The 19,953-nt window shown below is 41.0% G+C and overlaps 1 protein-coding gene across 10 annotated transcripts in view; it reads left to right on the top strand.

Moving 5' to 3' along the window:
• The window catches only part of phactr4b (phosphatase and actin regulator 4b), a 188,259-nt gene extending 168,506 nt beyond the window's left edge, over positions 1 to 19,753 (top strand). For all 10 annotated transcript variants that reach the window (XM_041212742.1, XM_041212743.1, XM_041212744.1 and 7 more), the window contains 7 exons: positions 1,456 to 1,667; positions 2,373 to 2,529; positions 3,817 to 3,872; positions 4,745 to 4,806; positions 5,174 to 5,311; positions 6,971 to 7,047; positions 14,298 to 19,753. In XM_041212742.1, the coding sequence (XP_041068676.1) occupies positions 1,456 to 1,667; positions 2,373 to 2,529; positions 3,817 to 3,872; positions 4,745 to 4,806; positions 5,174 to 5,311; positions 6,971 to 7,047; positions 14,298 to 14,313 (718 nt within the window). In that variant the 3' untranslated portion in view covers positions 14,314 to 19,753. The remainder of the gene's footprint in view (positions 1 to 1,455; positions 1,668 to 2,372; positions 2,530 to 3,816; positions 3,873 to 4,744; positions 4,807 to 5,173; positions 5,312 to 6,970; positions 7,048 to 14,297) is intronic.
• The last annotated feature ends 200 nt before the right edge of the window (positions 19,754 to 19,953 follow it).

The following is a 19,953-nucleotide window of genomic DNA, read 5'->3' as shown; positions in this document are numbered from 1 at the left end:
TTCAAGCCCAGAGCCCCTAGGACCATTTGCACATTCTGTAGCACTGCCCTGACTAAAATCTGTACACCCGACTAAGCATGAACTAGAAATAGAAACAGAAAATGCTGGAAATACTTAGCTGGTCAGGCAGTATCTGTAGAGAGCGAAACAAAGTTTGCACCTTGAATTGGGAGCATTTTCATAGTACAACCTTTAACAGAGTCGAGACAGCAGAGAAGGGATCCAGTCAGCTCATTCCACCTGCAGCAGATCTCTGACAGACTACCCACTTAGCCGCCATACCCTTAAAGAAAAATGTCAAATAGTGTTATGGTATCTGCTCCCTTCATTGTTCTGGGCAGGAAATTCCCTACCAGCCTGCTGTATTTTTTTTAAAGCCTCCTAACCTCTCCCTCCATTCTAAGGTAGCCAATTTTAAAGTTATGTCCTTCAGTTACCAGTTCTTTGATCACTGGAAGTGGCTTTACCCCAATTATGTTATCAAAATGCACAATTTTGAGCACCTCCCATCAGATCTCATCTTAACATTCTCTGTTTTATTGACGATAGTCAAAGTTTCTCTTGTCTGTTCTCTCCCATGCTACCACCTTGATGAATCTCCGCTTACTCCATCCTAAAGTTGGGTGAACAGAACTGAACACAACATTCTAACTGCAGTCTAACCAACAATTTGTATAAATTTAACACCCCACTTATGTGCTCTGTATCTTCTGTTTATAAAACCTAACAGTGTTATCAATTTGTCCTTGCTCTTAAAACTTATTGGTCTTGCTGCTCTTAGGATAATACATCATAAAACGAGGGCACTTGGCCCATCGTACCTTTGAAAGAGCTATCCAATGAATCCCACTCACCTCTTTCCCCATAGCCCTGCATATTTCTGCTTTTTCAACTATTAGCCAATTCCCATTTCAAAGTTGCTATTGAATCTGTTTCCATTACCCTTTCAGGCAGTGCATTCCAGGTCATCATAATTCATTGCATTAAAAAATTCTTAGCATGCCTCAGATTCTTTCGTGAATTATCTTAAATCTGAGTTCGCTAGTTATTGACCCTCCTCCATTAATAGCCCCTTCCCATCATATCCAGCCTATTAAAATTCCTCATAATTCTTTTCTTTCTAACTTTTCACCATTTAGTGTAGTCTGCACAATATTCTTCATCCCAAGATGGATTCTTCATATTTCTCTGCGTTAATTGTCATCTGATCCTCTACGCCCAATCTACTAATCTATCCTTGGCTCCCTGAAGTCACTCGCAGTTCACAGTTAACCATGCTCAATATTCTTGGAATAAAAACAAAATGCTGAAAATGCTCAGGTTTTGCTTTTGTTTAATAATCTTGAGTCGTCTGTGCATTTTGATATCGTGCAGAGCGTAATGTTTCCCGCAGATAGACTTTGCTGATACTTTCATTAAATAAGTAACCCCCTTTCATATTACCTTATTACCCAGCCCTTCTGATGATGAGAACACGGAGGATGAGGAAGAGGAGGAGGAGGAAGAAGAGCAAAGGCCTGAGAAACAAGATTACCCGGCACTAGTTTCATCGGTTGTCATCATTCCAGAACTCGTGAGACAGGATGAAGACGTGAGCGACTCAGATGACGATGGTCCAGTCCTATACAAGGATGACTACGATGAGGATGAGGAAGATGATCAACCCAGTATGTGTTTACATTCATTAACTTAAAATATGTGCATTTAAGTAATATTGCCTTGAGGATGATGCTGTTTGCAGCTCATCTGTTAATCTATTGTTCATTAAGAAGGATTGAAAGCCACAGTTGCATATGTCCAAATCAGATTGCAGCAATCTTGTCTATTATGAGCACTAGTTCTAGAGATCAGTTTTTCATGGTCCCTCCTTCTATAACCTACAGAAACTTTATTAATTATCCCAGTGCAGATATTAGCTCTCAGTACATTTACAATGTACTTTCTGTCATTTGATTGGAATTTAATTTCACCCCTTTCCACAAAGATTAAAAATGAGGTGCAGTGTGTAGCTACAAAGTGCTTTTGTCATTTGGAAGAAAAAGTAAAGTATTTCATTTAAAAAAAAGCAGAAAATGCTGGAAAACTCAGCAAGCCTAACAGCACCTGTAGAGAGAAAAACAGAGTGAACAACATCTGTGGAAAGAAAAACAGAGTTAATGTTTTGAATCGGTTTGACTCTTCAGAGCTGTGAAGAGGAGTCATACGGACTCAAAGCTTTAACTCTGTTTTTCTCTCCACAGATGCTGTTAGACCTGCTGAGATCTTCCAGCATTTTCTGTTTTTGTTTCAGATTTCCAGCATCTGCAGTATTTTGCTTTTATTAAAGTATTTTATTTCCTGTTCTGTAAAATCTTTTCCAAAATCTTACATAGGTTCATTGGCCAATAAGGTAAAGCGAAAAGATACTTTGGCCCTTAAACTACGCAACAGACCTACAAAGCAGGAACTTATAGAGAAGAACATCCTACCTCGTCAGTCTGATCAGGAAAGACTGGAGATTCGACAGCAGATTGGAACAGCGCTCATCAGGTAGGGCATCCTGAAAATGGATAGTAGATTTCTCAATCCTACAGACAACATTGCTTTGAATATTTAACTTAAAATTGTTATTTGCTTGTTAATATATGTTGCATATACACTGGTATAGTAGACACAGGACTTAATGGTAATAATCAAAATTCACTGCCTAATCGTGTATCAACCATGGTTTGGTTGCTAGCACTGTTGTCTCCAAGTGAAATGGCTGTGGGTTCAAGTCCTATATCAGAGACTTGGGCACAAAATATTTAGGCTGACACTTCAGTGAAGTACTGAGGCACCACTACCCTATCAGATGTGGCATCTTTTGGATGAGACATTAGACCAAGTTCCTGTTTTCTCTCTTGAGTAGAAATATAAGATTCCATGGCACTATTTGAAGAAAAGCAGGGCCATTCTTAGCACTTAACCTATATTTATGTCTTAACCTGTATTTATCCCTCAACCAACGTCATTTTAAAAAAAACAGATTGTCTGACTCTTGTGAGAGCTCACTGAACACAAATTAGCTGTTGTGTTTTCTTACACTACAATTGTGACTGCACGTCAAAAGTATTTCCGAAAACACTTTACAGGTAATGCAGTCCTAAGGCCATGAAAGATGCTTTATCAAATGCAACTCTTTTTGATGATGTGGGTTGAGGATGACCTTTGAGACTGATCCCAGAGAGTGCCAATCAATGCATGCGCTCCTGTGTTTACTGTCATTTGGTGTTTGGTGGGTTTTGGTTGTGCCTCCAAATCTTTTTAACAGCTATGCCATTTGGGTAGGTGCTTTGTGACCAATGCATGCTACAGTGTTCTGCTTCATTGCTAGCAGCTGGTTGACATCTCAACAATACCCCTACACTGGTTGTACATTAGGTGCCTGGAGAATGTTTTCCAACATTTCAGTGCCATTCAGGGCATGTCACGACTCCACTCCCTCAAATATTGCTATTTCTCCTACACATTGCATCCAGAAAGATAAATGCATGGCAGGTAAGAGTGATATACATAGGTCAGTAAATTACAGATGCCATGCAAGGACCAGTGTGTACCATAGCCATACACACTAGTCAGCCTTGGGCAGGATACAATGACATTTCTTGATACTACAACTAAACACAGTGGCACAAGTTTCAGTAAAGGGGCAAATTCAGCATATGTGCTACTTGGTTTGACAATACCACATCCTAAATCATGTTCAAGTGTTGGGAAGAAGCTACTGCTTAGAAACTGAAACTTGCTTCAGACAGCATTGTCACCTGAAATAATTTATCCTCTTCATTTTATCAGACGTCTGAGTCAAAGGCCAACTGCGGAAGAGCTGGAGCAAAGGAATATCCTTAAAAGTTAGTATGCCTTTTATCCTCAGATGCTAATTTAGTTCACATTGTAGTGGGAAGGAAATTGACGTGGTTTTACCCATCACTGATTATTTTGCATTCTTGACATGCTCATATTGAAGTGGACTGCTGTTGGAGACACATTGAGGGATGGCAAGTAGACCCCATTAATGAAACTACAGACTCAGATATTTGCATAATTGTTGAACGTTAAACACCAATATATTTTGTAAAGCCAACCACAAAATATGTTATGGGGTGTTTGTCTTAGCCAGATTTAGACACCATTCTCTTGCCCTGTGGCACACAGTATCCAGTTTCATCTTCCTTACCATCTCTCATTCCAAAAATCATCACCTTTTGATTGTACTTTTGCTTCCATAATCTAGCGCCTCATCTTCCCCCATGCATGATGTCCACCATGTCCCTCTTTTCCTTATTGCAAAGCGCGCTTGAGATTCTTCCTACATGTAAGTAATGCTTTATAAAAGCAAGTTGTTACTTGTTGTAGGATAACTTACTGTATTTTTTTAACCAGTATTACGTTTTCATTACTTCGGTATAAAAGCTAAAATCAAGTTACAAGTTTTGATTTGGAACGGCTAATTACAGTTCGTTTATTCAGGCTGTGCCCTCTGAGCAGTGTTTTGTATGTATGTTTGCATTAATATTCTATCCTGAAACCTGCTATTTTAACATTGAAGATAATTCTACACGGGTTCAGGAGAAGGACTTTAGGCCCTGCACATAGACAGCAGTGTTTTCTTGGATTGGTATCGTGCTGTCAATCAATATACTGAAACAAAAATGTTGACTACTAACCTCACCAGCTCACGTATTATACTGACAAAAATAACCATACGTTTTTACCTCTACAGATAAAGATGAGGAACAACATGAGGCAGAAAAACGAGAGATCAAGAGACGACTTACCAGAAAGGTACTGAAGTAGACAGTTTGTAATTGGTTGTATGAAAGTCTGTTTTGGGAGTCTGTGTCCTGACCCTCCAGGCTGTGTCTGGCCCTTGTATATCTAATTTGAGTTGAGTTTAAATTGATAGAGCAGCATTTAGAAAGGTACTGTTATCTTGCACTGAATTTTGTGTAGGGCTGGCTCTCCTCATCCCGTTCCTTCCTTGTGCATTTCTAAGAATGTTTGTATCAGTTTCACTCTAATACTGAATAGAACAATTTTGGAGAAAATTACATTGGCAAATGTTGCATGATAGAAAAACATTTTTCAAATTACTAAGGGCCTTCAAGGCAAATATAAATTGTTTTGTAACTGTGATCTCTGATTACTTTAGCTTAGTCAAAGACCCACAGTAGCAGAGCTTCAAGCTAGAAAAATCCTGCGCTTCCACGAGTATGTTGAAGTAACGGATGCCCATGACTATGATCGACGTGCAGATAAACCATGGACTAAATTAACACCAGCAGACAAGGTGGGGAAGGCTTTGTCTCTAGCTATGAGTTGGTTGTGGTCTTGCCTGCTTATAATCGACTACTTTCCTCCAATAACACATTAACTACGATTGATATCAACTACTGTCACTTGGATTTGTGTGAAGTGTAATGGATGTTAATAAGACAAACCTCCTCCTCCTACTGCAACTCATAGACTCAAGCTGGATTCATCTAATCAATATTCTTTACTAAATTTATAGAAACCCAACGTATACACTAAAGAAATAGCCACCTTTGTGCTCACAAATATCAAACATCAGGGATTCATAAACTATGTCCTTGCATGTTTCATCAAGACTATTTACAGTTCCTCAGTGTGCTCTATTTTTTATGCAGTTTGGTACTTAGTTTGCCAATAGTTAACTTTCGCTTCTTGTGCATGTGAACACTGACATAATCTTCTTATTGCTGTCCAGACATTTCACATGCTTGAGGGGTCAGGCTGGCTTTGGAGGGTCGGCAATTCCTTATCACTTCAAGCTTTTTTCGCACTCCGTCTGCTCATACTGAAGAATTATTAATGCCTTTTGCACACATGTTGGCATCATGCCTTCTCTTAACATTTCATTCGAGATTTTTGCTCGCAACGCTCAAAGTTCCATGAGTCACGGCCACCTTACTATTCCTAACGGGGTTATCTGTTGAAATTGGGGAAAAAAAACTAGCAGTGCAATTATGCATTTGTCTCTCTGAGCTTCACTCTGATCCAGTGAGAGTTCTTTGTGCTGTTACACCAGACTGAAGGACTGATAATTTCAGGTCTGTTGCTGGTGGTGTCGGTAGGTACTACTTGAAATAATGAGTTAAGGACATTGTGCAAGAAGTGGTACTAAAGTGAATTACTTTTCTTGTAACTTATGGTACCAATATACCAAGCACTTCTAAATAAAGGTAACCCTTGAGCCAGAAGTTTTCCCAAATGGAGTTTGAGGGTGGGGTAATGAATAAAGTTACATAGAATTTAGGGAAACACAGGATTCGGCCCAATTTGTTTATGCTCTCAATGAAGTGGGGTGCTTCATCCCAACCCTTTTCATCGAACCATTTATTCCTTTCACCCTTGCCTTCCCTTAAAAACATTTATGTTAATTGCCTCAACTACTCCTTGTGATAGCTAATCCCACATTCTAACCACTCTGAGTAAAGAAGTTTCTCTGAAATTCCCTATTGGACTTATTAGCAAATATCTTGTATTTAAGGCTCCTAGTTTTGGTCTTCCCGCAAGTACAAATATCTTCTGTAAGTCGACCCCCTCAAATCCTTTCATAATTTTAAAGACCTCTATTCTGATGGTCATCCTTTGGAAACATGAAATCTTTTTATCAGTTGACTTCCCATTTTCTTTTGGGTCAAGAAATTGCCCCATCATTTCATCAAGCTAGTCAAACGCTTACTGTACATGAAGGATGCAGATCACTTAAACTTAAGGAAGACCCGACACAATAGGTAATCTATCCTTTCAGTATCAGCTCCACATATTAGCGGGAGACCTTTGCTAGAGTGCATGCAGATGCCAGTGCAGTACTGACTGACTAAATTGTTGAAGTGAACAATTGCGGTGCCACCTTTTTTGATCCAGTGATTCATAATGCAAATAAATATTTATTTCAAAACCCTTCTCTGCTGTACCCTTCCAGGCAGCAATACGAAAAGAGCTAAATGAATTCAAAAGTACAGAGATGGAGGTGCATGAAGAAAGCAGAATGTATACAAGGTAAAATCTAGTATTTTAACTCTCAAAATGAACTCCGTTATTACTTTATAGTAGCAATGGTTGGCTTTGTGCATCCATTAGCTTTGTAAAGTTGATATCCTAGTGCCTCAGGGTGGATGGCAAGGCATTGTTGAATAGTGATTGCACTGCTCCATGTGCTACTAAGCCTTAAAGATCAAGAAGCATTCGTGTTTAATCGGATTACTACCCGAGCCACGTACAAATTGGCATAGGGACGTGAGAATAAGGGAAGTAAACACGTGGCTAAAGGAGTGGTGTGGGAAAGAGGGGTTCCATTTCGTGGGGCACTGGCATCAGTATTGGAACCGGAGGGATCTGTACCATTGGGACGGTCTCCACCTGAACCGATCTGGGACCAAAGTTCTAACGAAAAGGGTAAATAAGGTGGTCAACAGGACTTTAAACTAGAAAGTGGGGGAGAAGGGAAGGGTAAAACTCCAAGAAGTATGACTAATGGGAAACAAAGCAGCAGGTTTGCAAGGGTGGGGGGTGGATTCAACTTCAGGGAAACTGAAAAGAAAGGCGAGCCTAGGAGAGGCTATTAAAGTCTCCAGAACACAAAGTAGGACAGAGTGTTTGGAAAGGGCAAGGAATCTAACTTCAAGCACATCAGATAAAGGGACGACAATGAGAAGGGGGACGGGAAATAAAGGACTGAAGGTGTTATATCTGAATGCATGCTGTATACGAAATAAGGTAAATGTGGCTTGTAGCGCAGATTGAAATTGGCAGGTTTGATGTGGTGGGCATCACGGAGACATGGCTGCAAGGGGATCAGGACTGGAAGCTACATGTCCAAGGATATATATCCTATCGAAAAGATAGGCAGGTTGGCAGAGGGGATGGGGTTACTTTGTCAGTAAGAAATTAAATTAAATCGATAGCAAGAAACAACATAGGGTCAGATGATGTAGAATCTGTGTGGGTAGAGGTGAGGAACCGCAAAGGTAAAAAAACCATAATGGGAGTTATGTACAGGCCTCTGAACAGTAGTCAGGATGTGGGGCACAAGATACACAAGGAGATAGAAAAGGTGTGTAAGAAAGGCAAGGTTACAGTGATCATGGGGGATTTCAATATGCAGGTAGACTGAGAAAATCAGGTTGGTACTGGATCCCAAGAAAAGGAATTTGTGGAATGTCTGCGAGATGGCTTTTTGGAGCAGCTTGTGGTGGAGCCCACTAGGGAACAGGCAATTCTAGATTTGGTGACGTGTGATGAGGCAGATTTGATAAGAGAGCTTAAGGTGAAGGAACCCTTCAGGAAGTGACCATAATATGATAGAATTTACCCTGCAATTTCAGAGGAAAAAGCTGGAATCAGATGTAACAGTATTACAGTTGAATAAAGGCAACTACAGAGGCATGAGGGAGGAGCTGGCCAGAATTGACTGGGAGATGAGCCTAGCAGAAACACAGTGAACAGCAATGGCAGGAGTTTCTCGGAGTAATTTGGGAGACACAGCAAAAATTCATCCCTAGGAAGAAGAAGCATACTAAAGGGAGGACGAGGCAACCATGGCTGACAAGGGAAGTCAGGGACAGCATAAAAGCTAAAGAGAAAGCATACAATGCGGTGAAGAGCAGTGGGAAAAGCAGGGGATTGGGAAGCCTACAAAGACCAACAAAGGACAACTAAAAAAGAAATAAGGAGGGAGAAGATTAAATATGAGGGTAAACTAGCCAGTAATATAAAAGAAGATTGCAAGAATTCTTTTTAGATATATAAAGGGTAAGCGAGAGGCAAAAGTGGACATTGAGCCACTGGAAAATGATGCTGGAGAAATAGTAGTGGAGAACAAAGAAATGGCGGAGGAACTGAATAGGTACTTTGCGTCAGTCTTCACGGTGGAAGACACGAGTAACATCCCCACAGTTCAAGAGAGTTGGGGGGCAGAGGTGAGTATGGTGGCCATTACCAAGGAGAAGATGCTCGGAAAACTGAAAGGTCTGAAGGTGGATAAATCACCTGGACTGGATGGATTATATCCCAGAGATAGCTGAAGAGATAGTGGAGGCATTAGTGGTGATCTTTCAGGAATCACTGGAGTCAGGGAGGGTCCCAGAGGACTGGCTAATGTAACCTCCCTGTTTAAGAAGAGAGTGAGGCAAAAGACAGGAAATTACAGGCCGATTAGCCTGACCTCAGTCGTTGGTAAGATTTTAGAGTCCATTATTAAGGATGAGATTTCAGAATATTTGGAAGTACATGGTAAAATAAAGCAAAGTCAGCATGGTTTCATCAAGGGGAGGTCATGCTTGACAAATCTGTTAAAATTCTTTGAGGAGGTAACGAGCAGGTTAGACAAAGGAGAGCCAATGGATGTTATCTACTTGGACTTCCAGAAGGCCTTTGACAAGGTGCCGCACAGGAGGCTGCTCAATAAGATAAGAGCCCATGGTGTTAGAAGCAAGGTACTAGCATGGATAGAAGATGTCTGGCAGGAGGCAGAGAGTGGGGATAAGGGGGTCCTTCTCAGGATGGCGGCCGGTGACTAGTGCAGTTCCGCAAGGCTCAGTGTTGGGACCACAACTTTTCACTTTATACATTAATGATCTAGATGAAAGAACTGAGGCAGTCTAGCTAAGTTTGCAGATGATACAAAGATAGGTGGAGGAACCGGTAGTATTGTGGAGGTGGGGAGGCTGCAGAAGGATTTAGACAGGTTAGGAGAATGGGCAAAGAAGTGGCAGATGGAATACAACGTGGGGAAGTGAGATGTCATGCACTTTGGTAAGAAGAATAGAGGCATAGACTATTTTCTAAATAGGGAGAGAATTCAGAAATCTGGAGTGCAAAGGGACTTGGGAGTCCTAGTCCAGGATTCTCTTAAGGTTAATTTGCAGGTTGAGTCAGTAGTTAGGAAGGCAAATGCAATGTTGGCATTTATTTTGAGAGGACTAGAATATAAAAGCAGGGATGTGCTGCTGAGGCTTTATAAGGCTCTGGTCAGAACACATTTAGAATATTGTGAGCAATTTTGGGCCCGGTATCTCAGGAAGGATGTGCTGGCCCTGGAGAGGGTTCAGAGGAGGTTCACAAGAATGATCCCAGGAATGAAAGACATAACATACGAGGAACGTTTGAGGACTCTGGGTCTATACTCGATGGAGTTTAGAAGGATGAGGGGGTATCTGATTGAAACTTACAGAATGCTGAAAGGCCTGGATAGAGTGGACATGGGGAAGGTGTTTCCATTAGTAGGAGAGACTAGGACCCGAGGGCACAGCCTCAGAGTAAAAGGAAGACCTTTTAGAACAGAGATGAGGAGAAACTTCTTTAGCCAGAGAGTGGTGAATCTATGGAATTCATTGCCACAGAAGGCTGTGGAGACCAGGTCATTGAGTGTATTTAAGACCGAGATAGATAGGTTCTTGATTGGTAAGGGGATCAAAGGTTACGGGGAGAAGGCGGGAGAATGGGGTTGAGAAACTTATCAGCCATGATTGAATGGCGGAGCAGATTCAATGGGCCGAATGGCCTAATTTCTGCTCCTGTGTCTTATGGTCTAATCTCCAATATGGTGACACCATAAGTGCTACAACTTGCCCCTGAGCCAGGAAGTTATTTTTTCCACTCCTCAGCATTAACTGTTGAGTTTTACTGCCATTCCACTATGCATGGAAGGCTGCTCTGGGGAGGGCCATAGGAATAGTAGTAGATCATTCAGCCCCTTGAGCCTATGCTATAGATCAGTTAGATCATGGCTGGTCTGTATCTTAATTTCTTCTACCCTCATTTGCTCCATAACCCAGACACCATCACCATTCCTGGGTATGTCCTGCCCCACCAGTAAGATAGACCCACTGGAGGTGGCAGCACCGTGGTATACTGCCAGGAGGGAATTGCTCTGGGTCTGCTCAACATTGACTCAGGACCCCATGAAGTCTAATGGCATCAGGTCAAACGTGGGCAAGGAAGTTTCCTGCTGATTACCACATACCCAACTCCCATCCCTCAGCTGTTGAATCAGTTCTCCTCTGTTGAGCACTAATTGGAAGAAGTACTGAAGGTAGCAAGGGCACAGAGTGAGTGGGGGCTTCAATTTCCATCACCAAGTGTAGCTTGGTAGCACTACTACTAACCGAACTGGCCAAGTCCCAAAGGACATGGCTGCTATACTGGGTCTGGAGAAGATGATGAGGGAATCAACAAGAGGGAAAACCCACTTGACATCCTCACCAATCTACTTGTTGCAGATGCATCTGTCCATGGTAGTATTGGGTAAGAGTGACCACCGCACAGTCCTTGTAGAGACATAGTCCTGTCTTCTCATTGAGGATACCCTCCATTGTGTTGTGTGGCACTACCACCATGCTAAATGTGGCACTGTGGGAATCAGGTTGGGGGTCTGCGGTGGAAACTCTTCACTGGTGGAGGCACACCTGGCACAAAGGAAGACGGTTGTGGTTGTTGGAGATCAGTTATCTCAGTCCCAGGACAGCACTGCATGAGTTCCTCATGGTAGTGTCCTAGGCCAAACTATGTTCAGCTGCTTCATCAATGACCTTTCCTCCATCATAAGGTCAGAAATGGGCATGTTCACTGATGATTTGCACAATGTTTATCATTTGCAGCAACTCAGATACTGAAGCAATCTGTGCCCTTAAGCTGCAAAACCTGGACAATAGACAGACTTGGGTTGATAAGTGGCAAGTTAACATTTTGAGTCCAATATGATTCCTGTTTGGAACTGGAAGATGCAACACCTGCCCTTTTACCTCAGCCTTTCTTACCATCTAAGGCCCCACAAGTGTCAGGCAATGGCCATGTCCAACAAAAGAGAATCTAACCATTTTCCCTTGATGGCATTACCATTGCTGAATTCCCCACTATCAACATCCTGGGGATCACCATTGACCAGCCAAATAAATACTTTGGCTGCAAGAGCAGAGGCTGGGAATCTGCAGTGAGTGACTCTCCTCCTGACTCCCCAAAACCTGTTAGCCATCTGCAAGGCGCAAGTCAGGAGTGTGATGGAATACTCTCCACTTGCCTAGATACAACACTTGAAGCTCGACACCATCCGGGACAAAGCAGCCTGCTTGATCAGCACCCCATCTGCCACTTTTAGCATTCATTCCCTCCACCACTGACACACAGGCAGCAGTGTGTACCATCTACAGGATGCATTGCAACAACTCACCATGGTGCCTTTGACAGCACCTTTCAAACCTGCAACCTCTGCCACCTAGAAGAACAAGGGCAGCAGGCACAGGGGAACACCACCACCTGGCAAGTTCTCCAATCCACACACCATCCTGATTTGGAACAATATTGCTGTTCCTTCATTGTTGCTGAGTCAAAATCCTGGAACTCCCTAACAGCACTGTGGGTATACCTACACCAGATGGACTACAGCAGTTCAAGAAGGTGGTTCACCACCATCTTCTCAAGGGCATTTACAGATGGGCATTAAATGCTGACCTATGCAGTGCCCACATCCCCTGAATGAATAAAAAAAAAAACCCTTGCCTAACAAAAAAACTCTCAGTTTTGGACATGTTAATTTACCAATGATTCCATAGCCCTCTGCCATGGAGAATTCCAAAGATTGACAACCTTCTCAGTGAAGGAATTTCTAAGGTCAGCCATTTAAGGCAATGACCCCTAGATCTGAAACCTGCAATTTTTTATAAGTTGTTTCTTTTTCATTCTTTACAGTTAGACCATTTTAATGTATTATTCATACTGCACTGGGAGCGTTGGCACCTGCTGTGATATCAGTTCCACGGTAGCTGCCACTCTTCCCCCTTACCTAAGTGAGTGTGAGCCTCAGTGAGGACTGTCATGTTAACAGGAGGATGTTATTTGGTCCCTCATGTCGGTTCCACCATTCAGTGAGCTCATAACTGAACTGCAAGTTAAATAAATTCTCCTGACTTGGCTCCATGGCCTTTTATACCTTTGTCTAACAAAAGTCTGTCAATCTCAGATTTAAAATTACTAATTGATTAAGTATCTACTGCTCTTTGTTGGAGAGAGTTCCAGCCTTCTACAACCTTTTGGATGAAGAAATGTTTTGTAACTTTTCTCCTGAATGACCTGGCTCTGATTTTAAGATCCTGTCGCTTTGTCTTTGATTTCTCAGTCAGTGGAAAAAGCTCCTTTCAAACCTAAAGTTCCTTTCAATAGTTAAATACGTTTAATATTTTAAAAACCTCAATTAAGTCACTTCTCAACCTTTCATATATCAGCCTAGTTTATGTAATCTCTCCTCATAATGTTACCCCTGGAGCTCTGGTAACATTCTGGTGAATCTGCGCTGCACTCCTTCCAAGGCTAATATATCCTTTCTAAGGAGCTGTGCACAAAACTCTCTACACAGTACTCTCTATTTGGTCTAACCAGGGCTTTATGTAGCTATGCCAGAACTTATTCTGATTTATATTCCAGCTTGCTAGTTATAAAGGCTAACATTCCATTAGCCTTTTTAATTATTTTTGTACCTGACTGCTACATTTGAGTGATCTGTATACATGGACCCCTGCCGATTTCACCACTGTATCTGATTCCTCCACTGTCCCACACTGATCCATACAGGTACTTTTCAACAGACAGTTCATCAGATTGCGATAAGTTTAAATCATGACTGAATATTCTGCTTCTCAGCCAGCAGTAAAAGGTCAATCACTGTTCCCTTGAGTGCTAACCTGACAGAGATGGCAGACCATTAGATCAAACTTGTGTTCTTCTGGTTTTCTGTGGCTCAGAATCAGACTGAGTGGTGCATTTACCTATTCAGCCTTAAAGAGAGGAGAAAGACCTTGTATTTATATAGTGCTTTCCACATTCTCATGACTTCTGAAAGAGATTCACAGCCAATTGCTTTTGAAGTGTAGTCATTGTTTATAAGATAGGCAAGCACTCTTGCCCACCACAGTGAGATCCCAAAAGCAGTAATAAGGAAAATGACTAGATTATCTGTTTTTAACGAAGGATAAATGTTGGTTAGACACTGGGGAAACTTTCTTGCTCTTCTTTGAAATATCACCCTGGACCTCTTACAGCTATTTGAGAGAGCAACCATGGCCTTGGTTTTAATGTCACCAGAGCTCCCTCAGTACAGCACTTAAACGTTAGTGTAGATGTGTTCATGTCATAAGTAGGGCTTGATCTCTCAACTTCCTGATTCAGAAATTAATTTTACTGACTGAAGGAGAAATAAGTGGGGATTGTGTTTAGCTAAAGCTGTTGGTCACTCTTGTATTTTTTTTCTTTTCCTGTAGGTTTCATCGGCCTTAAGAACATGTACAGATACAGATGGAAATCTAGCTACACAGTATGGGGATGAAGCATATCTCCTGAGTGCTGTACATGAAGCCGTGTTGTATTGACAGTTGTGTACAATATATTCAATACACTTTCGATGAACCTGGTGCCATGGGGAAAGAAATCAATACTTGATAACCGTATCATATGTAAATCCTGCTTTCATCAATTAACAAATCCTCAAAATGGAGGTTCCCCTTGATCATATCTGTCTCTGCGCCTCCAGATTTATACAATACTGCGGCTGGTTTGAAATCACAGCGCCAAAAAGACTTTTTAAGAGCTGCTGGAATTGTGTGCTTGGGAGTGGCTGTATTTTTCTGTAAGCTTTTACTGGAGCTGAAAAGCGTGGGTCTGTGTATACAGACTAGGATCGGACTCCCCTCCTCCCCTTCCTCCTCCTCACCGCCTTTTGCCCCTTTATTTTTGTTTTTGCATGCACTATGATGGCTTTGCTTGGACATGTTGATGGGAGGTTGCTCTTGATCAATGTGATCTTTGGTCCGAGAGAAGCTGCCCCAAACCACCTCCGTTTTTTTCTGCATTGCCTTTGTGTCCACTGTCAATTCCATAGCCTTTAGCTGTTGGTTTCTCCAGTAGGAAAATGAGATTCCTGGAACAACTTCAGCAGAAGACTTTTTTGTGACCAATTCCATGTGAGAGTCCGTTTCTTGTCTCTCTTTCTCTCTATAAATTAAAAAGTGCTGTTTTCACTGAAGCAGGCCTTTGTTGAAGGGAACGTATTGTTGCACACGGGGCCTTTAACTTTCCATCCAAAAGGCACAACAGTTCTGTGGGGGAGAAAACGTATCCCTTTATATAATATCAGGGATTGGTTTGTCCTGGACTACAAATCATGTCCCTGTGGGAAGAATGTCCCACCGTCGACTGCTGTATAAAACATTGGTTTAGATTGAGTCAATATGTGTACATTTGTCTTCCTGTTTAATTATTGAATAAAAGTATTATGTGACTTTTTAAAAGAAAAAAAATCAGAATACACTTAAAACACTACTTGGAATAATTTCCTCCTCAACCAAGCTGTACAAATATGTATTTGTTTTAAGTTCTATCTCCTAGGCATTATAAGTTGCCTTATAGTTCTTAGCGATTTTATTTTCTCATTCTCAGTCTCATGATTGATAGCATACAACAGGCAGGATGGCAGGGAAGATCATAATTTGTTATGGTTTTTATTAAAATCCTTATTTCTAGTATTTTCCCTGATTATTAAGCAATAGACTTTTGTGTTTTATATTGGGTCTTAATTGATTTGGACAGCTTAGTATGGTCATGTTTCATGGTGGAATGTGCTGACTGAGTTGAAGGGTTTGTTTTTACTTAGAGAGCGGCACTTTCTCTGTTTTTATTTGTAACATTCTTTGTCTCAAGTCAGCATTATTACAAAGCCCTTGTATATGAACAGATCAGTGGGACTGTCTTAGTTAACTACACTCTTAATCATACTAAGTTTCCTAGCAAATTTTTCATAAGTCTCCAAAATATCCAATCTAAATATATGCTCTGGTAGCTATTTGCTAGTATTTGGGTTTTAACATGGGAAGGGCATAAAGTGAAAACATTTGTCGCCACATTAAAGTGAAGAGCAGGCCTGGCATATTGGCACTGACCAGTTACCCAGTTATTGAAGGACAACACTTGAATCTGTTGTCATGCTTCAACATAGCAGATTGAACTATACTTGTTGTCATGTATTACCATTCTTGCCTCGCTTCTGTTTTCTGTCTATCACAGGAGGAACTGGAGAGAATAAGTAAGCTTTGAAAAGCATAAACATTTTGGCTCATTTGCTGTCAAACCATTGTGAGCCTTGGCATTTGTTTGTGCTGCATGTCATTATTGGTTGATAGGGTCAATAATGCGTACAGTAATGTGCCTCCCTGATAACAGTTGATAACTAGTAGATTCTTGGTTAATGCACCAATTGGTATTGTACAGGCAGGAAAGGTCCACAGTTTGAAATATGTCCTGTGCTACTTTAACCAACATCTGCCGGGATAAAAATTTAGGCACTGTAATTACCTTCGGTGCCCTGGATGAAGGAGGAAGATCAGGCAGGGTTCCCACTCCTGATTGCTAGATGGTAACTCCTTGCAGGTAAGCGCATATTGGACTGGATCATTGAGGAGCCTGCCAAAGCTCTCGCTAGTTTGCACTTGAAGAATAGCCAAATTTGGCGGGGTGGGAGGGGGTTAGTACTCAAGGATTTCTAGTGCCCTCCTGCATGAGTCAATAACAACAAGGAAGAAGGGAGGGGAAATAATTCAACAGGACAAGGAAACAAGGGTGCTACTACACACTGGACTTTTCGGGCATTCTATACTGCTAATAATCTAATTTAGTATTTTTATTTTGTTTAAGCCAGCACATACAATGTGGCAGGGATTAAGAACACCCCCCCTTCCCTTTTTTAGAAAAGAGAATTATTGCACATGTATGTAATATTTTAGAAAAGCATGTTAATACATTTTTTTGTAAGGCATTGGATATTTTAAAAAAGTCTTCCTTGTACCTTTCTCCCTGGTTCAGCTCAAGAGTTTGCTCATTGACCCCACACCATAGTGGTGATAGGTTTGAGGGGATCCAGCGTTTAAGACTGTCGGCTCAATACTTTTCCCCCACAGTTGCTCCTCAATTATGAAATGCAGCTGCACCGAGAGGAAGGTTAAAAAGACATTGTTAAAATCCAGCCTCCATTGGGAATTGTTCTTTTTAAACAAAAGACACATTGATTTTTTTTGCAGTCTGTATAGTTGTTGTATGTACATTTTCATGAGTTGTAAATAATTGAACAATTACCGTTGCTCTTATATAATATTGTTTTGGTGTGTTTTGTTCTCATTCAGTGCTGCTTTTATTAAAAAAAGTAGATTCTTTTTGGTTGTAGATCGGTTGAATTTTAAAAAAATAATGGAACTTGCACAAAAATCCTCTTCCACAGTCCAGTCACTCAGTGTCCTCATAGTACTTGCAAAGCAGATAATTCTCAGCTTAAACTGAACATTGAGCATATTAGAGAGACCTCTGGGCAGGTCAGTTGAGGCGAAAATCGCATCGAAAGCAATTGGATACGGAGAGTGGAGAACAATTGGGTCTTTCTAGATGTGTGAGCTGAGTCAGATCTAATGTCCGTCACTGCTAGAGTCATCTTATGAATTCTATCTTCAAGGGGTTTTAACCCAGAAATTGTGCAATTTGAAGTTTTTTTTAAAAGAAACCAAGTTAATAGCATTTCTGGTATACAAACCATCATACCAATGGCTTGGAAGTAGGAGATGAAGGAAGCATAGAAGTGAAAGATGATCTAAGATGACAATCAGAGCCACCTTGCGCTACATTTTCTCTTTCACTCTTGGGAGTTTGATTTAGGTTATTTCTGTTCATGTGCAATCCCACCAAAAGCTATGGGACCATTGAGGTTATTCATTTCAATTCAATTTCACTTTATTGTCCATACGGAAAGTCATTTCAGGTGCATTGCTCGTATGTTTAAAAAAAACAAAAATTAAAATATATATTAAACTATTCCAAAGCATTAAAATAATCAGAGTCCCACCCTGAGTGCATATCCTCGTCCATACATCAAACTCCTGTTAAAAGTTCTTAGAGAAGTTAATGCAAACACATTCAGGCAGGTTGGTATCAATGTTCTGCCTGTAATTTTATTTATTATAATAGCCTCATTATTTACTGGAGTTTATTTAAATCCTCAAACAAGCTAGGAACTTCACTAGAATCCAATTCACCTCAAGAATGGGAATGAGATATTTTTGGGTACCTGTAGCCATTTGCAAATTGTATTAATTGCACTAAAATTTAATTGCTAGCATTTCCTTCTGACTCAGTCATTGTAACACTTGATCTTTTTTGAGATTCTGTACATGTGCTGGACTAGATTAAAAGGGGTTCTTGCTATTTGTTATGCTGGATGGTCTATTACTAGCATAGAGGTTGCTTATAGCACACCTGGATTGGTATGTTCATTCTTCAACAAATGTAAAGCAGAGGCAACATCAATTTGGACTACTGATGGCATTTTTGCATTGCACACCCCATTGAGATGTAGCATTTCTGCTTTGCAAAATAGCAAAATATTATCTCGGAGAGACCTGATTGACTGGCACAGAACTGGAAGTTATATTCATTAGTTGTGTAGGTTTAATTTTTTTTTTTGAAATGCAACCTGTGTAATTCAACTGGAGAAACAGTCTGTAAAAACCCTTTGCAATCTCGGCCAAAACTTTTCATGAGCTGGAGACTAACAATTTAATTTTATTCTGCTCTCACCCCCCCCTTTCTCGATACATCTAATTAATTGCCACCACATTGCCTCCTTCCACCCGTCATTGCTGCATTGTGAATAACTGGCAGGTGTTGGGTGTGCATGGGATATGGGTAACACACTTGCCTTGTCTTACAGATTTTAACCCCCCCCGCCCCCAACCCCCACCTTGCTCAAGTAAGGGTCAGTGAGGTGCTCTTTCACAGTTTATCTGAGAATGACCAAATTTTGTCTTGACAAAGACACAGAGCCTTGGGATTTTCTATTTATCAACTGATCCCTATTGTGCTGTGAAGCCAACATCTCTGCTTTCCTTACACAGCTATGGATAGATGCCCCAATGATTCGCTGTGCTTTCTGGCTAATACTAAACCCTTACACAACAGAGTACTCCGGAATTTATCTTGGTTTGTGCTGGGGCAGCAATCCTCACCATGTCTGTGCAAGGGAGAGCGAAAAATGAGCCAGGATCCCAACTGCTGAGCGATATCCAGTGATCCTTACTGGACAATGTGCTTGTGAACACATGCACACCTCAGACCCTCCAATGTCAAGTGACCACCTCAGACTTGGTCTCTAGACCTGCATATGAAGAGTGGCTATTAAGCTGAGTTATCAAGGGAATAGTCTGGAGCCACATACTTGTCAGAATCAGTGTCTAGATGAAAGGAAGGGTAAAGGGATTTTATTTTTAAAAAATCAGGTGTTGCTAATATGCAACAGTAACTGACAGGAAAATAACTCAGGTTTTTAAGTAGTTTCCTTGTTTTTATTACATTTCTGGTGTGTTGCTGGACATCCATCTGGACATCAGGGGACTGTCCTGAGTTGGAAAGGGTTTGACATGCCACCTAATGGCTTTGTTAATTGGCTTATGTATAATGAAACCAATGTGGTGGATTCAACTTGTTATTTTTGTAGCCTTGCTTTTAATGTTTTTAAGTGGAAAAATACAAGTTTGTCATGTCTACTCCCATATGTGAACTTCTTTCCTTGTTGCTTTTCTCATTTGTTTAAGGGAGAGGTGCCTTAACATGCTGGGTTTTCTCATTTGTTTCTCATTCCAGACATGACACTTTTAAATCCTGAATAAAACTACAATCATACGTTTCTCTGTTGCTTTGCTGTCAATTATTGAGATTTATTAGCTTGCAAGTCACAGGACTGCAGTTTTTTTAAAATACAAAAACTATATTTTTAATCTTTTATTTGGATTACTTGGGTCAGTACCAGTTAAGAGTGTATGATTCTGTTGCTGCGATGAAGGAGCTGGGTTTAGCAATGCAAGTATTGGAAGCTGGCTCAGTCTA

This window comes from Carcharodon carcharias, chromosome 19 (genome assembly GCF_017639515.1).
Source record: "Carcharodon carcharias isolate sCarCar2 chromosome 19, sCarCar2.pri, whole genome shotgun sequence".
In the NCBI taxonomy this organism is placed as follows: domain Eukaryota; kingdom Metazoa; phylum Chordata; class Chondrichthyes; order Lamniformes; family Lamnidae; genus Carcharodon; species Carcharodon carcharias.
The sequence above is the reverse complement of the archived record's forward strand: the minus strand, read 5'-3'. Positions and strand labels throughout refer to the sequence as shown.